The following is a 20,198-nucleotide window of genomic DNA, read 5'->3' as shown; positions in this document are numbered from 1 at the left end:
CTCGGTTATCCAAGGTTCTGGATTATCCAAGGCATTTTTGTAGTCAATGTTTTCAATATATCATGATATTTTGGTGCTAAATTATTAAATACAGTAATTACAACATAACATTCCTGCGTATTGAACTACAGTAGAGTCTCACTTATTCAACACTCGCTTATCCAATGTTCTGGATTATCCAACGCATTTTTGTAGTCAATATTTTCAATACATTGTGATATTTTGGTGCTAAATTCGTAAATACAGTAATTACAACATAACATTACTATGTATTGAACTACCTTTTCTGTCAAATTTGTTGTATAACATGTTTTGATGCTTAATTTGTAAAATCATAATGTATTTTGATGTTTAATAGGCTTTTTCTTAATCTCTCCTTATTATCCAACATATTCGCTTATCCAACATTCTGGTGGCCTGTTTATGTTGGATAAGTGAGACTCTACTGTACTTTTTCTGTCAAATTTGTTGTATAACATGATGTTTTGGTGCTTAATTTGTAAAATCATAACCTAATTTGATGTTTAATAGGCTTTCCCTTAATCCCTCCTTATTATCCAAGATATTCGCTTATCCAAGGTTCTGCTGGCCCGTTTAGCTTGGATAAGTGAGACTCTACTGTATATGAATAATATATATACACATATATAATATACATATATGTGTATATATATTAGATTATTAGCGTAGCATAATTTAGCTTGGATAAGTGAGACACTTCTGTATAGCAAGTTCCCACAAAGTTATTTATCTCTGTATCTTTAGCGTTCTATAAATGTAATTGAAGGACAAATAAACCCTTTACGAAGGAGGAAGTATTTAAATTTCACCGCAGAGAATGGAAAGGGAGATGTATAAGGCCAATGAGTGGGTTCCTAAAGGGCACGAGGCATTGGGAGTTATAGTCCAACGAAGTACCTTCCCCTAAAGTGTGGCTGAGTATTGGATTGGGCCCCAGTGCCCCCTGGTGCCCAAAATCGGCCTTTGCAGACATCCTTTTTTTTTGGGGGGGGGGGGGTTCCTCCAACGGGTCTTGGGAAGCCCCCAATGTCTATATTCCTGGGCATGAGGACTAGAAACCTCCCAGTTAAATACAGGGAAACACATGAGGAGCAGATCCCTTTTGACACAAGAAATACGAACCCCAGAATCCGGAGCCCCCTCCCCTTCCTCATTGCAGAGAGAGACTTCCGACTCCGCTCCTACCTTACGAAACTTTTATTGCTGACATGCAGGAATAGTTGGATGTAATACAAAAATAGGTCTCTATACAAATTCTCTTTGCAATTTTTTTTACAACAGGATCTTTGTCTCGGCCTGCAGTCTCCCCAAAATCCAATCCACTTGCCCCTTGAACTGCCCCATTTCCTTTCCGCCTCCTCCCAGTTCTTTGCAACAGACGGGACTGGGACACCCGCTTTGCCGGCGGCATATTGCTATCTGGTTTCAAAAGGGGGTGAAAAGAGCAGCAATATTTGGGGAGAATGAATCCGGAGGAGGGGAACGGAGGGTCATCTGTTTCCTCGAAGGCCCCGAGCCCTGAAGGAGACGGCTCTTTGGCGCGGAAACCAGAGGAAACGTGTCATTCTTCCTGGGGATATATTTAGACAGGAAGCACTGCTCGGCTTCCTGCTGGCCGTCTCCCACTTCCATTATAATGGAAAGAAAATCTATGGAGCAAAAGCAGCCAAACCCTGGGGTCCGAGAGAAGGCACCTGGAGGCCTCTGCTTTGAGGGGAGGCCACGGATAGCCCTCCATCGAACAGTGTTGCCTTTCTGCTCCGGTTTTTGTACACGGAGCAAAAATTTGGGGCCCAAAAGAAGGCACCGCTTCATGGTCAGACCGTAGATGTGTCCAATTCATGGTGTTGCTTTCAGGGGATGCTTCCATTGCCTTGTTAACAACAAACACTGCCATTCACATCAGGGATGATGGAAATACACCCATCTCCACTCAATGGGTTCCTTCTATCCCCGTCACCACGAATGATGGGCCCTGAAGAAGCAAGATCAAGGAGACCCCCAACTTCTTGGAGATGGCTCAAGGGAGGGGAGCATAGCAAACGCTCCACTGTCTCGGCCTCATGCCTTTCCAGGAGTCTTTCTGCGTCCATCAGTCCAGGTTTTTTTCTGAGAAACCAGAGAGCCAAGGACGCGGCTTGAGAAGGACCATCTGTGGATGCTCAAGGATGCTGTAGCCATCGATGGAGAAGGCCATGAGGTCACATGGAAGGCCAGAAACGGTGGCCCAGAGACATAGCAGATCTTCCATCCCACTTTCTTCCCGGTGAAGAAACGGTGGCCCAGAGACGTAGCAGATCTTCCGTCCCACTTTCTTCCTGGTGAAGAAACGGTGGCCCAGAGACGTAGCAGATCTTCCGTCCCACTTTCTTCCTGGTGAAGAAACGGTGGCCCAGAGACGTAGCAGATCTTCCGTCCCACTTTCTTCCCGGTGAAGAAACGGTAGCCCAGAGACATAGCAGATCTTCCGTCCCACTTTCTTCCCGGTGAAGAAACGGTGGCCCAGAGACATAGCAGATCTTCCGTCCCACTTTCTTCCCAGTGAAGAAACGGTGGCCCAGACACATAGCAGATCTTCCATCCCACTTTCTTCCTGGTGAAGAAACGGTGGCCCAGAGACGTAGCAGATCTTCCGTCCCATTTTCTTCCCGGTGAAGAAACAGTGGCCCAGAGACATAGCAGATCTTCCGTCCCATTTTCTTCCCGGTGAAGAAACGGTGGCCCAGAGACGTAGCAGATCTTCCGTCCCACTTTCTTCCTGGTGAAGAAACGGTGGCCCAGAGACGTAGCAGATCTTCCGTCCCACTTTCTTCCCGGTGAAGAAACGGTGGCCCAGAGACATAGCAGATCTTCCGTCCCACTTTCTTCCCGGTGAAGAAACGGTGGCCAAGAGACATAGCAGATCTTCCATCCCACTTTCTTCCCAGTGAAGAAACGGTGGCCCAGACACATAGCAGATCTTCCGTCCCACTTTCTTCCTGGTGAAGAAACGGTGGCTCAGAGACGTAGCAGCTCTTCCGTCCTACTTTGAAACAGTGGCCAAGGGACATAGCAGATCTTCCATCCCACTTTCTTCCCAGTGAAGAAACGGTGGCCCAGGGACATAGCAGATCTTCCGTCCCACTTTCTTCCCGGTGAAGAAACGGTGGCTCAGAGACACAGCAGATCTTCCGTCCTACTTTGAAACGGTGGCCAAGGGACATAGCAGATCTTCCGTCCCACTTTCTTCCTGGTGAAGAAACGGTGGCCCAGAGACATAGTAAATCTTCCGTCCCACATCACTTCCCAAGTGAAGACAATGCGAGTTCCATGGACCCCACACTTTTAAGGATGGTTTGTACTTTGGCCACAAGAAAGACAGAGGTGTTTCCATTGATTTGAAATCCCAGAATCCTTCCACTGTCTTAGTTGGAGCCAGGTTTTGAGGAGCTGAAACCTGTGCAAGAACATAATCCAGGCCCCAAATTCCTACATTTCAAGGTGGAATCTGATGGCTCCATCTTGAGACTTCGCCCCAATGTTCTTGGCCAGGAGAAAGAGAAACCCAAACCTGTCCCAGTCCAATAACTGGGGAGGAATGGAGGGCAAGAGAATTGGCTGGGAGAAGAGGATCCCCAGAAAGGGTTGCTTGAGAGTTGGCTTTGTCTGGCAAGAGAGGCATCCAGTTCAAGGAACGTGGCTCAGAAAGGATCCTTCGCCCGAAGTGCTGTGTCCGGACCGTGGCAAGACAACGCAGGGAGGAGCGTCCAACGGCCCCACAATAGGCCTCCCTGAACCTGAACCAGTGGCAACAGGGGGGTTACATTGGGAAAGAAGGACAAGTTCAGGATCGGAAGGGAGAGGGCAATGGCAAAATACCCTTCACATTAATTATCGCAGACGCATCTCTTCAGCCAAACTGCTGGGGGGCAAGACAGACATCTACACAACAAATGCAGTGCTACCACAACTCTTGCAAACGATCGACTGCAAACAAAATAGAAATCCAAAACAATGAAGTGATTGGAATTGAAGAAAAAAAAGCCCTCCCAAAAATGAAAAAAGCTACATTTCAAACAGCTTCTGGTTGAAAACTCTTCCCGCATCTCACTGCAATAAGCTCATCATAGCAAAGACGATTCCATTCGTCCGAGTCTCCAGTTGCACTAGAATCTTGTGCGAACGATATCAAAACTAGGTGTTAAATTAAAACATGAACCAACAGAGGAAGGTTTTTTGAGGGGGGAGGAAGAAGTGTGTTGAATGGGTTTGAGAAACAGACTTTTGTGAAACCCAGAGGTTTAACGGGGGGAGAAGGGGGAAGCTTATTCAAACCGTAGGTGAACCAAACACAGGCTCTGCGTGTGTGCGCCTGCAGGTCAACCCTTGGTGTCATCCGGAGGCGGCTTTTTGGGGGCAAAAAACCTTTCCACCTGAAGTGCTGGGTGTCCCAGTCCAGAGAACAGTGTGGTTAAAAAAAACGACAGAGAGGTAGATTTCGGAGTCATGATAAAGAAGAGCAGGCTGGCCGTCTGAAGGGAGAGCGAAGAGTCCGACGCCGGCCGTTGTTCCTTCCCAGCCTCGGAGAGCGGCCTCTCCTCATGCGCGGGCCGCAGGGGCCTCGGCCGCAGGGAAGGCCGGCTACATTCTCAGGGGTCCCGGGAGGCGGTCAGGCGGAGAGGGGGCTGCCGGGGTCGTCCTCCACTGAGGGCTACTTCCGGAGGTAGCGCTGGGCCAGGATAGCGGCATCCAGGGGGTTCATGGGCTGCGCATCGTGCCCCAAGCGCCGGACCGGAGGCACGTTCCCGAACTGCCGCTGCTTCTGGAGGAAGAAGCCCTTGGCCTCGTGCAGAGTGCTCTTTTCCTCTGCCAGGAGCAGCTGCTGCCGCATGTAGTTCTCAAATTCGTACTGAGAGCAGTCCTCCGCCACTTTAGCCTGGGGAAAAGGAAGAGGAGTCTCAGAGACAGACTGGGAAGAGGGCCGGGGCTGGACCCTGATGCCCCTCCCTCCCTTCTGGAGTTTCCTTCTGGGACAACAACACCCAGAATCTCCTGGACAACAACCTTGGTGACACTTGTCTTGCTTGCCCTTCTTCCTCCCTGTCCTCCCAGACTCACCTTGTGCCCATTCTCTGGATTGGCCACCTGGTCGTCTATGTCGGGCACCACCTGCAAAGGCCCACTCAGCGAAGACAGGGACTGCCTGAGGGAGGAAAGAGCCAGGCACGTAGGTCAGAGCTACCCATCCACAGACCCACTTGTTTCGCAGGAAGGGGATTTCTTTTATGCAGAACAAGTCCCAAAATGCAAAGACTGCCATCCCTCCAGTATCCTTCTCTGCAGGCCATTTTCCATGTAAACATATTCCAATTGTTCTTTCAATCTCTGCTCCTGAACAACTTGCTTGCCCTCAGAGTCTATTACCTTTGGCTATGTTAAGTCCCATTGCCAGGGTTTGCCATGTTTTATCGATTCATGCTATTATAGCTTCAAGAAGAAATAATAGTAAAAAAATAGCATGTAGTAAAATTTGGAAAAAAAAATCTGTTCCTGGTTTGAAAGTGTTATTTCCTGTTTAATTGTGCGGGTTTGAATGTAGCTGTTCTACTCCAGAAGCTTTGTTTTTATGGTTGCCACAAACTATGTTCAATTGGTTGAGACTCAATGAAATATTCATTGAAAAACCAGTTTGGCTGCAGGATGTCCCTCCCGCAAAGAAAGGTTTTTGCATTTTAATAAACTTTTCCCATGTTTTTATGAGAACCAATTAGGAAGTGACATTTATAACCCAGGAACAAAAATTGTGCTACAAAGTGTAATAATTTCATATTGCTACATCACATTTTATAGATAACATGTTGTTTGCTATAGAGGGTCATGTTGTAACAACAACAACAACAACAACAACAATAATAATAATAATAATAATAACAACAGCTGCAGGATTGAGGAGAAACAACTGGAAAATATGACACAATATGAGGATTTAAAGATCGAATTGCAAAGACTCTGGCACAAGCCAGTCAAGGTGGTCCCAGTGGTGATAGGCACACTGGGTGCAGTGCCTAAAGACCTTGGCCTGCACTTAAACACAATCGGCGCTGACAAAATCCCCACCTGCCAGCTGCAGAAGGCCACCTTACTGGGATCTGAACGCATTATTCGCCGATACATCACACAGTCCTAGACACTTGGGAAGTGTCCGACGTGTGATCCAATACAACAGCCAGCAGAATGTTTGCTATGGAATCATCTTGTTGTGTTTCTAATAACAATGACAATAATAATAATAATAATAATAATAATAATAATAATAATAATAATAATAATAATAATTTTATTTCTAACCCACCCTTTCTCCTCGAGGGGACTCAGAGCGGCTTTCAAAACAAGGCAGACATTCAATGTTATTCACCAAGAGTTGTACTTTTAAATCAATTGCTAATGGGAACATAAGTGTATTCTAGAAGTTGCCAGCGGAAAGATTAATGCGTCACCTGCTGATAACTGACAAGAGGAGGGGTGGATTAGTTGGGGAATCATCAGCCTCCCAAAAAACCCCCAAACTCACCAGGAAGCGATGATGGAACTGAGGGAGTCCAAGACTTCTGAGGCGGTCAGGCGCTGCTGTGGGTCCAGGACCAACAGCTTCCGGATCAAGCAGACAGTGTTTTCCGATACCCGCCCATCTCTGCAGGGAAAAGGGAAGGTCAGTGGGGCCAAGTCCCTTCCTCCCTCCTCACTAGAGAAGCCACAGTCCCATGCCCTTCCCCAAGAGTGCCTTGTGGTCTGCAATCTCCAGCAGTCCTAGACAGTAAACCCCAGGGAAGGAAGATTCTGGGAGTGACACCGAGCCAAATTGGAGGTGTAGTTTTAAGAGAGGAAAGTGGGATATAAATACATATAATAATAATTGTTATAACCCTTATACTACTCACTCGGGGATGGTGTACTCGGCAGCCTTGATCTTGCGGAAGAGCTCTTGGGGAATGCTGTCGTAGAAGGGGAACTGTCCGTAGAGCTTGGTGAACAGCACCACCCCCAAGGCCCACATGTCGCTGGGCTTCCCCCGATACGGCCGGCCTGCAGCAGAGGAAGAATGGTGACAAAGTGGCTAATGGGGACACCAACCTTGCACCCCATGGCTGTGATGTTTCCCCTTTGTCTGTGTAACCAATATAACTATTATGAAACCAGTACTGGGGTCTGTGTGCCTACGTCTTTCTCTGAAAGTGCCTGATACTCTGTCCCACTGAAAACAGATTAAAAGTACATTTTTAAGGCTCAAAAAGTATCCATGACACCAGTAGCACCAGCTCTAGCTGGGAGCAGAGGGCTTTCCTACACTTCCAGGCCAGATCCTTTCTCCCAGCCCTCCCTGGAGGTCTCTGTTTCCTGCAGCTCAACGGTCACCTCCCAAAGCCCAGCCAAGGCCTTGGAAAGGAGGGCATCCGTCCATTTGCCTACCGCTCAGGACGTCAGGGCTGATGTAGGCTGGGCTCCCACGCTGGTCCTTCAGCAGGTCGTCTTCGCTCACCAGGTGCTTCCCCAGGCAGAAGTTGGTGATGGTGATCCGGTGGGTCCTGCAATGAAAGGAAGAACAGGAGTAAGAGAAGGGGGAAGATGGGGTACCAATCCTCTGCAGTAAACATGATGCAGTTCGAGAGGCACTCATCCTTTGTGTGTTGGCTTTATTTGCTTACTAGAGCATTTCCTGACAACAGGAGAGTGGAATCTCTTTCCCTTTGGGTCCCTTCCAGTTCCAATGATTCTATAAAACTGGGTCTATCAGATTCTGCTTTGTTGATGCATCCAATCCTTCAACGAAAATAACTCCAGATAACAGCATCATAGAATGTTAGAGCTGGGAGGAAATGTTACGGGTTTGTGAAAAGACAAACTGCGTGCAGTCTTTTCCAGACTTATCCAGCCCTTTTGTGCATCCACAATGAGCAAATACAAGCCAAGAAAATGGAAAAATCAAAGTTTACTCTTAAGTAGCAGAGTTAAGGAGAAAAATTAAGCAAGCAGCTTCAAAATACAAAACCTCCAGCTTTAAAATAACTCAGTCCATCTGGAGCAACAAACTCACATAAAGTTCTTTGCATTAAATTCATGCATCTTCTTTGGAGATTTCTTCTTCAATGGTGCAAGGAAACAAGCATAGTAGGCTCTCCGCCAGGAACTTACCCGGAGGAACTCAAAGAACCTTCTAGTCCAACCCTTTTAGCACTAAGTAACATGATTTTTGTTCCTGGGGTATAAACGTCATTTACTAATTGGTTCTATTATATGGAAAAGGTTTATTAAACTGCAAAAACCTTGTTTCTGCAGGACATCCTGAAGCACATTTTGCTATAGTTTTTCAATGAATCTTTCATGGAATTTAAACCAATTCCAAACAGTTTGTGGCATCCACAAAAACCAAGTTTCAAAGTAAGTACCTTCACAATTAAACAGGAAATGACACTTTCAAACCAGGAACATTTAAAAAATTTTTTTGTTACACAGTGTAATTGGAATCTATAGTTAATATTAAAACAGGTGAGCAGGAGCATTACGTTGGAACTTCTACTCCTCAAAAAATGTCATTGCCATGACACCCTGCAGCCTTCCAGAAGAGCTGAAAACCAGGTAGAGTGGCCTTAAGGGTTCCCATAGTTTTCCTGGTTCTTTCCCAAGCCTTTGGAAGAAGTAAGAGAAGGGAAAAATTCTCAGCCCTGCAAAGAGCAAGCACACAATGGCTCCCTTGTGAAGACTCCTTGGGTCATAAATATCCTCAACTTCCTTTGGCAGGCAGCAGTGTCTCTCACTGCATCATCTTTCCCTTCTTCCTCCCCTCTCTCTTCACAGACCCACAGGAGCACATGATGTCCAAGGCATCCAGCTGCGGAGCTGTCAGCCAAAGCCTGACTCCCTTCTGCAATGGGGAGCGGGGCGGAAGGAGCAGCAAATGAACCACAGCCAATGGAGAGGGGAAGGGCCTCAGGGTTGGACTGGATGTCCCTGTCACAAATTCTGTTGAATTGGTTAAGACTCTATGATGATATTTATTGAAGAACTAGATCAAAATGTGCTGCAGGATGTTCCTCCCGCAAAATCAAAGTTTTTGCACCTTTTCCGTGTTTTATACATGCGCTCAGCTTTCCCCCACGCTTGTCCTGGATCACTCTTCTGTTTTGCAAATGCTTGCAAGGAAGGTTATGGCGACTGTTTTTTGGGACAGGAAAGGTGTGTTTCTTGCAAAACCTTGGAAGAGCGATCCAGGACGAGCATGGGGGAAAGTTGAGCGCATGCACATGCGCAGCTGTGGGAAGGGATGCCCACCTGGTTGAGGATGCAAGCCAAGCGGTAAAGTTTGGTGGGGAAAGGGTTTCCAAGCTCATTCATCGCTATGATAAGTGCCTAGATTTCAATGGGGACTATGTTGAGAAGTGGTATTTGGGTCTGGCTTTCAACTGCATATGGTAAATGTTTTCTCCTATACTTTGTTCATTTTTAATTCCAAAACGTAATCTACTTTCTGGATAGCCCTCGTATATTGTTATTTCATGACTGACATATAGTTCATAGGCCATACTGCTCTGCACTGATATGTTTGGAATCTCTACAGGATGTTTCTGCTAGCATCTGTTAAGGTCACATTCTGCCAGGATCCTATGACTAGGGTCTGCCATGCTTCATATATTCATCTTGTGGTAGTATAATGTTACTTTATGTTGTTTAACAAAGGTACAAGATGCTAATGGGGATTCAAGTATATTCTAGAAGAGACAAACTGAAGCTAATTTTCAGCCGAAGCTGGTATAGCATATCTCATTACCTAGTTCCCTGTTGATAGCAAGACAGAATGAGTAGCAGATTTATTTTGAAAACAATTCTATGCTTCTAGAACAGGTATGGGCAAACTTGGGCCCTCCAAGTTTTTTGGACTGCAACTCCCACAATTCCTAACAGCCGGTAGGCTGGTAGGAATTGTGGGTGTTGCAGTCCAAAACACCTACATAAATATATTAATCAGGATCCTGATGGACAGCCACCGTAACAACCTGCAGGAATTCCAAGAAGGTCTCACCTTTTGTTCAGCACCATGTTCCCCAGCTTCAGGTCTCTGTGGACGATGTTCTTCTGCAATGACAAAGGAGTGGTTTAATCGCTAAGAACAAAGGAATGCCAGAAAATAGAGAACGGTGAAGGAGAAGGATGTGATTCAACCCCTTTCCTCTGATCTTCCCCCACAAGGAAATGGAATGAACCAAAGGTCCCTTGACTGGCTCTACCTACCGGGATGAGATAGATCGGTTGTTCTTGAAGTGCAGGGACAATAATTTGGTTCTTAACTTCAATAAGACCAAGGAGCTTATAGTAGATTACAGAAGGAATGGACCAGAAATTCAGTGTTTGGTTATAAATGGAAATCAAGTGGAGCAGGTGGCCAGTTTTAACTTCCTGGGTGTGATGTTAAGGGGGACATGACCTGGGGCAGTGTTCATACTGCGGCTGCGTTGGTTAAGAGGGCCCAGCAGAGACTGTATTATCTGAGACTTTTAAGGAACCAACAATTGAGTGAAAAACTTCTATTGACTTTCGACTGCTGTGTTATAGAGTTTTTTTCAACTTATTGCTTCTGCACATGTTTTGGTAATCGCACAGAGGCAGATAGGAAGGCGCTCCAGAGAATTATTGATTGCCCTCTCCCCTCTTTGGGAGAACTTTATCATTCTTGCTGCCTTAAGAAGGCTCAGAATATTCTTAAGGATCCATCTCACCCTGGATATTCTTCTTTTAATGATTACCATCTGGCAGATGGTATAGGATGACAAAAACAAGGACAAATAGGCTGATAGGTTTTATTCTAGAGGCGTGATTATACTGAATTCTATGGTTTTACATTGATGTGGTATTAAAGATTGTGCAATCGTGATTAGTATGTGGAAAGATGGGTGCTTTGTTTTGTAATTCCGTATATAATGCTCTCGGTCCCGCCTGCCTCACAAGCGCGGCTGGTGGGTACGAGGGACAGGGCCTTCTTGGTGGTGTCTCCCCAGCTGTGGAACACCCTCCCCAGAAAAATACGGCAAGCCCCAACCCTTTTGAGTTCTAGAAAAGCCCTGAAAACATGGCTATGTGCCCAGGCTTTCGAAGATTAAATGATAAAGACGAACCGGACTGATTTACGGCTACAGCACGAGGAGTTTGGATGAATGGATTTTAATCATATGTTTTATATGTTTTATATTTTTATATCGTTTTAATTGGATTTTCATTGCTGTTTTAATTATGTGCAGGCATCGAATTGTTGCCAATTTTGTACGCCGCCCTGAGTCCCTTCGAGTGAGAAGGGCGGGATATAAATTTTGGAAATAAATAAATAAATACACGTTGGAGTGGCATTTAATTTCATTGTATGATGTACAATGACAATGAAGCTATTCTATTCTATTCTATTCTATTCTATTCTATTCTATTCTATTCTATTCTATTCTATTCTATTCTATTCTGGGCTTTACATCCTAAGATGTGACTCAGCAGCAAAGAGTCACTGCCTGGTGCAAGGGACACTCCCATCAATGTCCCTCTTCTCCGCTTCAATCCTTCCCTCTTCAAGGACAGAAAATGGGTACCTTGTGCAGAGCCTCCACCACTCGCACCACGTCGTAGAAGATGACCACGGTCTCCCTCTCGCTGAGGCGCTTCTCCTTGATGACATAGTGCTGGAGGTTGATGAGGTCGGCTGTCTTGTCACTGAAGTCGTGGGCGCAGAGGCAGTCCAGCACCAGGCAGATGCGCTTCTTTACCTTCCGCACCAGGCGACTAGATTCCAGGTCTTCCACCTGCTCACAGGCTCGGTCCTGAGGGCACCAAGGGACGGCAGAGGCGTCAAGCAAAGCAAGGGCACGACTACCTCTGCCTTAACTTCCCAACAGAGGAACTCTCTGCCTTGGAGTCCAGTGGCGGCTCCTTCTTTGGAGGCTTTGAAACAGAGGCTGGATGGCCACCCGTTGGGAGGGCTTTGACTGTACTGTGCCTACATAGCAGAAGGGGGCTGAACTAGATGTTCTCTGGGAGACCCTTCCAACTCTAGGAAAATTGAAAAAAATTCTGTTCCTAGTTTGAAAGTGCTATTTCCTATTTAATTGTGTGGTCCTTACTTTGAAAGTAGTTCTTCAACTCCAGAAACTTCATTTTTGTAGCTGCCACAAACTCTGTTGAATTGGTTAAGATTCTATGATGATATATTCATTGAAAAACTAGAGCAAAATGTGCTGCAGGATGTCCCTCCCGCAAAAACAAAGTTTTTGCAGTTTAATAAAATAATTTCCATGATTTTATGATAGAACCAATTAGGAAATGACATGTATAGCCTAGCAGCAAAAATCATGTTACATAATATAATCCCTCTCCACCTACGATTTGCCAAGCACCTGCTAGAAGCAGAGACTGAAAAGGTCATGGCTCTTGCTCGGGCCAGATGTGAGTCGCAAGCCATGTCCAAGTGACCTTTTAGTGTCAGAAAACAAGGAAATCATGGGGAAGTTCTGGTCTCAGGAGACAAAGAATGTGGAAACAATTAGGACAGTTTTAGAGACAAAGATGTAAACAATTTGTTGGCTGAGCCTTTCCCAGCCTGATAGCTTGTCAGATGTACTAACTTGCATTCCCAATCACCCACCAGTGAGGCAATTGGGATGAAGGGAGCTGTAGCTCCTCACAATAAGATGTTGGAGTTAGACAGACTTTTGAGGATCAGTGACCCATGTAGTATTCTCCAAAGTTGAGCTGTTGCTGCCAAGTTCGGAGCCCTGACAGTACCAGGAAGGGCTTACCTGGAAAAGGCCATGATGGTGGACAACACCGTCCTGGTTGTGCAGAAGGGACAGGAGGGAATACTCGGTGTGGAGCAGCATCTTCCCCTGACGTTCTTCCTGGGTCTCTGTGCCTTTGTCACTCTTATCTTCCAAGGTGAGGATCTTTTGGAAAGGAGGAAGCAAGGTCAAGTGGCCTTTTCTTCAGAGTGGTTCAAAAACATGGCAACAGGCCTGATGCTTACCTTGAGCTGGTAGAAGTCATCTGTCCCATCCTTCCTGGCCAAACACTGGACGATGCTGGGCACTGGAGAATTTCCCAAGCGAGGCCCTAGAAAGCACAATCAAAAGCACCAGAACTGAATGGATTTACAGTATATGTACTTTTTCATGGGTGTTCACTTTGTTGCTTAAATATAAAGGAAGTTTATGGTATTGTCTTTCCATCACAGAGCCTTTGGGCACCACTGTAGGGTCTTTTTGAGGAATGGCAGCTCAAGAACATGTCCAGGAATTAAACAATAACAACAACAACAATACTATGTAACACAATTTTTGTTCCTGGTTATAAATGTCATTTCCTAATTGGTTCTATCATATGGAAAAAATTATTAAACTACAAAAACTTCGTTTCTGTGAGAGAGACATCCTGCAGCACATTTTCTGTCGTTTTTCAATAGTTATCTCATTGCGTCTCAACCATTTCAACCTAGTTTGTGGCAGCCACAAAAATGAAGTTTCTGGAGTAGAATAACTACTTTCAAAGTCAGGACCGCACAATTAAGCAGGAAATAACACTTTCAAACCAGGAACAGACTTTTTTCCCCCAAATCTTGTGACATAGTGTAATAATATCACCACATGGCAGGTGGAGCCATAGCTGCTGCCCTGAGTTTGCAAGACCTGAACAGGGCTACCAAGGGAACGAACTTTTAGCAGCTTTGCATAATTAGGCTGTAATAATGCAAAGCTCCAAACATGACAACACTATTAAATAAGTAAACTGGGAGTTAGCCTCCTTCCCTTCAGCTTTTCAATGTGACCAACTTCTGATGGCCACAAATGCCTTGAAGATCATGTCCAAGTCAAAGAAAAGGGAGTCCCTCTCCATACAACATACCGAGGATGAAGGGCCCAGCCCGCTTGGCAGCGCTGTTGCTGGAGATGCCCAGGCAGAGTGCCTTGGCTGACGTCTCTCCTCCTCCTCCTCGGTCGGACACACGCCGCTTCATTCTGAGTTCTAGGAAGAAAGACAGACAAAAAGTTAGAAAGCTCTTTGTCAGAGCCTGATGGAACATCTGTGCCTTCATAGGGATATCGGCAGTGAGAGCCAAGGGCCGTGAGCTGAGCCCAGGGCAAGGGCTCCTGAGACAAACCGGTATCCAGCAGTGCTTCTAGGCATCTTCTCCTTTCAACTGTGGCAGTACCAACAAGAAGAACCAACTTGCAGAGACTGTAAAGCCAAACACCACCTGAGATTTGAGCCAGAGCCTTCCCCTTGTGACCATTTTGGGGATCCAGAAAGGAGATGTGGATAGAGGAAACAGACAGAAAGGGGGAGTGGGAAGGGTTTCTCGTGTGCCCCGTGGCTTTGCTTGAAACCTGGGACTAAATCCTTCACACACAACCCTATTGTTATTGCTACTACCGCTGGTGTTATTATTATTACACTGTGTAACAAAATTTGAAAAGTGTTCTGTTCCTGGTTTGAAAGTGTTATTTCCTGTTTAATTTTGTTGTACATACTTTGAAAGTAGTTGTACTCCAGAAACTTTGTTTTTGTGTCTGCCACAAACTCTGCTGAATTGGTTGAGATTTGATGAGATGTTCATTGAAAAACTACAATAAAATGTACTGCAGAATGTCCCTCCCGCAAAACCAACGCTTTTGTAGTTTAATAAACTTTTTCCATGTTTTTATGATAGAATCAATTAGAAAATGACATTTATAACGCAGGAAGAAAAATAATTCTACATAGTGTAAGATGATGACACGCTTTACCAGCGATAGGTTTTCGAAACTCTTGAAAAACAGTCATCCTTGAACGAGTGTGAGTCCAGAGTAAATTTACAGGAAGGGAAGGGACAACTATGCACAGGGTCAATATGGGGCCAGTCCCTGGTGCACTGAAAAGAAATATCCGTCAGCCCACACCCCCCATCAGGCTGCTAGATAAGCACTGATGTGGGAGATTCCCCTCCTCCTTTCGCCAGTCTGTCTCTCTCTGAGAGAGGGATTTTGAGGTGGAGGACGTCTGAGGCGACACAGGGAAGGAAGTAAGGAGACGTTCCCACGCTGCTCAGGCGGAGAGGCAGAGGAGGAGTCCATGAATCACCCCTTTCCCCAGAGGCTTCCTGTTGTCAAACCCGAAACGTCAGCCACTGCTCTCTGCCTTTGCAACAGAGGAGGAGGCGGCGGTGGCCCAGGTGACATGGGGCCAAAGAGAATATTCTCAGCAAAAGGGAATCCTGGCCAATGCACACCCCCTATTCCTTGAGCCATAGATGCCTGTCGACATTGAGCTGGATGGCAACAACCAAACTGACCCACACCTGGTTCATTCAGGTATGCACCATTAGAACAGCAGGCAGGGGATTGGAGGGAAAAGATGAGACAGTGCCCCAAACAAACAATATTCCAGTGCCCAAGGCACTCAGTGTTAGCCTTTGGTGGTTTGTACCGCACTTCAGACTTTGAACTCTGCATCACTGCAAGCCTCAGGCTGAGACCTGGATCGCAAAGCAAAATGCTTCCACAAGTGGAGTCATGTTCCCCCTTCTTTCCAAACTGACCATGTACCTTCTAGTCAGCCCTCAGTCACACACATAAAGGGAGCAAATCATAGATTTGGAAAAGACTGCATGGGTCATCTAATCCAGCCACCTTCTGCCATGCAGGAAAAGCACACTCAAAGCACTCCTAACAAGCCTCTGTTAAAAAGCCTCCAAAGGAGGAGCCTCCACCAGACTCCAAGACAGAGAGTTCCACTGCTGAACAGCTCTTCTTATGGAAAGAAGTTCTTCCTAATGTCCAACAGAATCTCCTTTCCTGTAATTTGAACTCATGGCTCAATTGAGCCCTAGTCTCAAAGATAGCAGAAAACAAGGTCTGCTCCCTCTTTGGATAGCCTTTCACATATTTATACATGGTTCGCATGATCCTCTCAACCTTCTCTTCTGAGGCTGAACAGACCCAGCTCTTTAGGTAGCTCCTCAGAGGGATTAATAATCTCCAGACCTTTGATCCCTGTAGTCATCCTCCTCTGGACCCCTTCCAGTTTAGAGTCAATATCTCTCTTAATTTGTGGTGCCCAGAATTTGGACAGTGTTATTCCAGATGAATTCTGACCAAAGCAGAATAAAGAGACACCATGACTTCCCTCGATCTAGACACTATACTCCTTTTGATGCAGTCCTAAAGTCTCCCTTTTTCAAAGTCATTAATAAAGATGTTGAAGAGTACTGGGCCCAAGACTGAATGCTGTGGCACTTCACTAGTCACTAAATCAAAAATTCAATGGATAGGACCAATCCATCTAAGATGTTATCCCTTCTCTGCTGGAAACACAGATTGTGTAGAAATGCACACTGAGGCACCATCTACACTGACAGTTTAATGTAATTGGAAGCTAGTGGCAAACCATGGTGGTAAGACAACAAACTCTCACAAAAGAGAAAGTGCTTCATACACATCGGAGGTCTTTGGTTTGTGTCATCACTATCCAGACCACAAACTTGTTTCATGCAGTTCTCCTATACAACCAGGAGAGATGTTTTGGTGTAAAGTACAGGCAAAAGCAGAGCTGAAGAGAGGGCTAGGCCCAAACCAGAATCCTGATGTTGGCCCTTTACTCTGGATCTGACTGCAAAACTGGAGCCAATGTCAGCATTTGCTTCTGTTCCAACTCTGTGCAACCTGCAAAGAGAAGTCAGCCAGCCAAGACAAGCTCCTTCCTTCCGTTCCTGAACCCACACCTTCATTGCTGCCTCCTCCTTTTCTTGGCTCCCAATCCATTTGCAAGAACCCCTGAAAAACCCCACTGTCCTGTGAGCTCCAAGCAACAAAACCCCACTTCAGAGCTGGGCAGAGACAGACAAAAGCATCTGTGTGAGAAGCTGGCCGAGCGCCCAGGACGAGGGCAACGGCTGCATTTAAAACACAGCAACGGGTGAGGAAGGGAAGCTCTGCAAGGCTGGGTTAAAACCTTGTTTCAAACAATTCCTGGAAAAAAATCCAGAACAGATTGTGACCCGGGCAGAATGCAGAAATGATAGAGGAAACCTGCCCAAGAACCCAATCTTTCCTGGGTTAAGCGGTGGTAGGAGAAGCCGCAGGTTGCAACAGGAAAGGCTACTGCAGGAGAGGGAAGCAAAGACGTGCAGGAAACGGATGATGAGAAATGGCATGGCGGTACAGTAGAGTCTTGCTTATCCAACCTTCACTTATCCAACGTTCTGGATTATCCAACACAGTCTACCTCTTAGTAGTCAATGTTTTTAATACATTGCAATGTTTTGGTGCTAAATTTGTAAATACAATAATTACTACATAACGTTACCGTGTATTGAACTGTTTTTTTCTGTCGATTTGTTGTAAAACATGATGTTTTGTTGTTTTAATTTGTAAAATCATAACGTAATTTGATGTTTATTAGGTTTTTCCTTAATCTCTCCTTATTATCCAACATTTTCGCTTTTCCAACATTCTGCTGGCCCGTTTATGTTGGATAAGCGAGACTCTACTGTACTTACTTTGAAAGTAGTTGTTATACTATTCTAGAAACTTGGTATTTGTGACTGCTATAAAACTAGGTTGAATTGGCTAAAACTTTGAGATATTCATTTAAAAACTATCACAAAATGTGCTGCAGAATGTCCCTCCCACAAAAAAATGGCGTTTAATACACCGTTTCTATGTTTAATACACCTTTTCCAATTAAGAAATGACATTTATATCCCTGGAACAAAAATTGTGTTACATAGTATAATTAAGAAAGTACAAAAGTAATGAAATAAGCATCTTATGGCATGTGAGGCTAAGGTTGCTCAGAATCTCCAGTGAGGGCTGCTGCTTGTTTCTGCTCCTATACATGGTGCATATAATTTTCAATGCACTTTTCCATATAAACTCTGCTCCTCTGTACTTTTCCTTCTCCTGGTGCACACCTCTAAGGTCAGGATGGGAATAATTCAAAAATGAAATGCAAACTCCCAGCCAATATTCCTGACGGCATTATGGGTGAGTCACATAATTCAGTCGGGTTTGCTGGCACATCATTCTGCAAACCAATGCACCAATGTCCCATTGTCCTGCCCATGCACTCCTCCTCCATTATGCACTGCAAGGGGGAAATCAGGAGCCTCATCCACTGGCTGTGAGAATCAGAATTTTAGCACCCTGATTTCACCATCATCGCTAGCTAGCAATTTCACTAACTCCTCCATAATTAAAGACCTCAAGCAGAAAATATACTTGCCAAATGTATTCATTATGCCCATAAAGCAGATGCTCTCTCTCACACACAAAAATCCGTGTTATTATTATTATTATTGAGCAGTTGCAACACTTAAAACAGGACAAATTGCAATCTAACTCCTGCAACATGTAAATGTTAAAACAGCGGCCAACCTTGTTCCTCCACTCCAGCCCTCCCACTTGCTAACCATGCTCCACTCCAGTCCCTTCTTAGAACCCTAGAGCCAGAAGAGTCCTCTTCAAGGGCCATCAAGCCCAACCCCTTTCTGCCAGGCAGGAAAAGCACACTCAAAGCCCTCCTGACAGATGGCCATCCTGCCAGCCATGCCCTTCTCCAGGGCGCTCACCTGCCAGGCTCTTTCGAAAAGGAATCTTCCCCCTTAGAAATCTAGGCCCCTTCCACACAGCTAAATAAAATCCCGTATTACCTGCTTTGAACTGGAACATATGGCAGTGTGAACTCAAATAATCCAATTCAAAGCAGATATTGTGGGATTTTCTGCCTGCGTCATACAACTTTGTGGAAGGGCCCATAGGCTCCAAGAGGTGGAAGGGATCCCAAGGACCATTTAGTCCAACCCCCTTCTTTGTGCCATTATGCAGGAAGGCACCATCCAATCCCTCCTGACAGGTGGCCATCCAGCCTCTGCTTAAAAACCTCCAGAGACAGAGGGAGGCTCCATGGTCATCAAAAAATATTACAGTAGAGTCTCACTTATCCAAGACCCGCTCATCCAAGCTTCTGGATTACCCAAGCCATTTTTGTAGTCAATGTTTTCAATATATTGTGATATTTTGGTGCTAAATTCGTAAAAACAGTAATTACAACATAGCATTACTGCGCATTGAACTACTTTTTCTGTCATATTTGTTGTATAACATGATGTTTTGGTGCTTAATTTGTAAAATCATAACCTAATTTGATGTTTAATCGCTTTTCCTTATCCAAGATATTCGCTTATCCTAGGTTCTGCCGGCTCGTTTAGCTTGGATAAGTGAGACTCTACTGTATTATTACTGAATCCTTGAGTTGGAAGGGACCCCAAAGGCTATCCAGTCGAACCCTCTTCAGCCAGGTGGGAAAACACAATCAAAAAACTCCTGACAGATGGCCATTCAGCCATAGATGAGAAAGAGAGAGGTGATAGGTATATAATTGATATACAGCATTATAAAATGCTAGAGCTCGAAGGGACCCCAAGGGCCATCCAAACCAACCCGCTTCTGACAAATAGGAAGGCACAATCCAATCCCTCCCGACAGATGGCAATTCAGCATCTGCTTAAAGTCCTCCAGAGAAGGAAGGGGGCTCATTGGACTCCGTTGGAATGACAAGGGGCCTCGAAGGCCACTCAGTAACAAGACCCCATCCAAGCCCTCCCGACAGAGAGCCCTCCTGCCAGCCGGGCCTTCCCTTTCATCCTCACCCATCTTCGCCGCCTCCGGGCCCGGCCCCGCCGGCCACCGTCCGACGCCTCGCCGCCAGTCCCCCACCGACTCCGCCACCTGACAACGGAAGTGACGGAAGCACGCGCGACGTCACCGCGCCATCGCTGCCACGCCTCCCTCTCGCTCCCACAGGCCGCCATTTTGTTTCCGGGAAACCTTCGCCCGCGCGGGTTGCTTCTGATTGGCTGGAAGGCGAAAGGAGGGGCTCTGGGGCGGCTGCGATTGGTCGAGAGGAGTACACAGCGAGTGGGAGTGATACGCAGAGCCCGCCCATCCTGACTGTGATTGACAAGAGGTGGGTTGCATCACTGAATAAAGATTGGTACCAATGGAGCAAACTTGGGCCCTTCAGGTGTTTTGGACTTCAACTCCCATCATTCCTAACAGCCTCAGGCCCCTTCCTTTTCCCCTCAGCCGCTTAAGCGAGGCTTAAATGTAATAGTAGCAACAATAATAGAGAAAAATAAT

General features: G+C 45.8%; 1 protein-coding gene across 1 annotated transcript; it reads right to left on the bottom strand.

The window, feature by feature from the left end:
• Positions 1 to 1,203: 1,203 nt before the first annotated feature.
• On the bottom strand, positions 1,204 to 19,859 carry stk40 (serine/threonine kinase 40). Its single transcript, XM_003228252.4, has 11 exons — positions 19,709 to 19,859; positions 13,927 to 14,046; positions 13,052 to 13,137; positions 12,828 to 12,971; positions 11,625 to 11,852; positions 10,076 to 10,128; positions 7,468 to 7,583; positions 6,939 to 7,083; positions 6,572 to 6,691; positions 5,119 to 5,203; positions 1,204 to 4,936 (listed from the first exon to the last, which is right to left on the bottom strand). The coding sequence occupies exons 1-11, from the start codon at positions 19,710 to 19,712 to the stop codon at positions 4,712 to 4,714; spliced, it is 1,326 nt and encodes a 441-aa protein (XP_003228300.3). The 5' UTR covers positions 19,713 to 19,859; the 3' UTR covers positions 1,204 to 4,711.
• Positions 19,860 to 20,198: the final 339 nt, after the last annotated feature.

This window comes from Anolis carolinensis, unplaced genomic scaffold (assembly GCF_035594765.1).
Source record: "Anolis carolinensis isolate JA03-04 unplaced genomic scaffold, rAnoCar3.1.pri scaffold_10, whole genome shotgun sequence".
Taxonomy (NCBI): Eukaryota; Metazoa; Chordata; class Lepidosauria; order Squamata; family Dactyloidae; genus Anolis; species Anolis carolinensis.
The sequence above is the reverse complement of the archived record's forward strand: the minus strand, read 5'-3'. Positions and strand labels throughout refer to the sequence as shown.

Excerpts from the sequence above, each read along its gene's own strand:
- stk40 (XM_003228252.4), bottom strand. Across the intron at positions 10,129-11,624 it reads TGGTGGAGGCTCTGCACAAG|AAGAACATCGTCCACAGAGA; the intron begins GTACCCATTTTC and ends TTGTCATTGCAG. Across the intron at positions 5,204-6,571 it reads AGTTCCATCATCGCTTCCTG|GCAGTCCCTGTCTTCGCTGA; the intron begins GTGAGTTTGGGG and ends TTCCTCCCTCAG.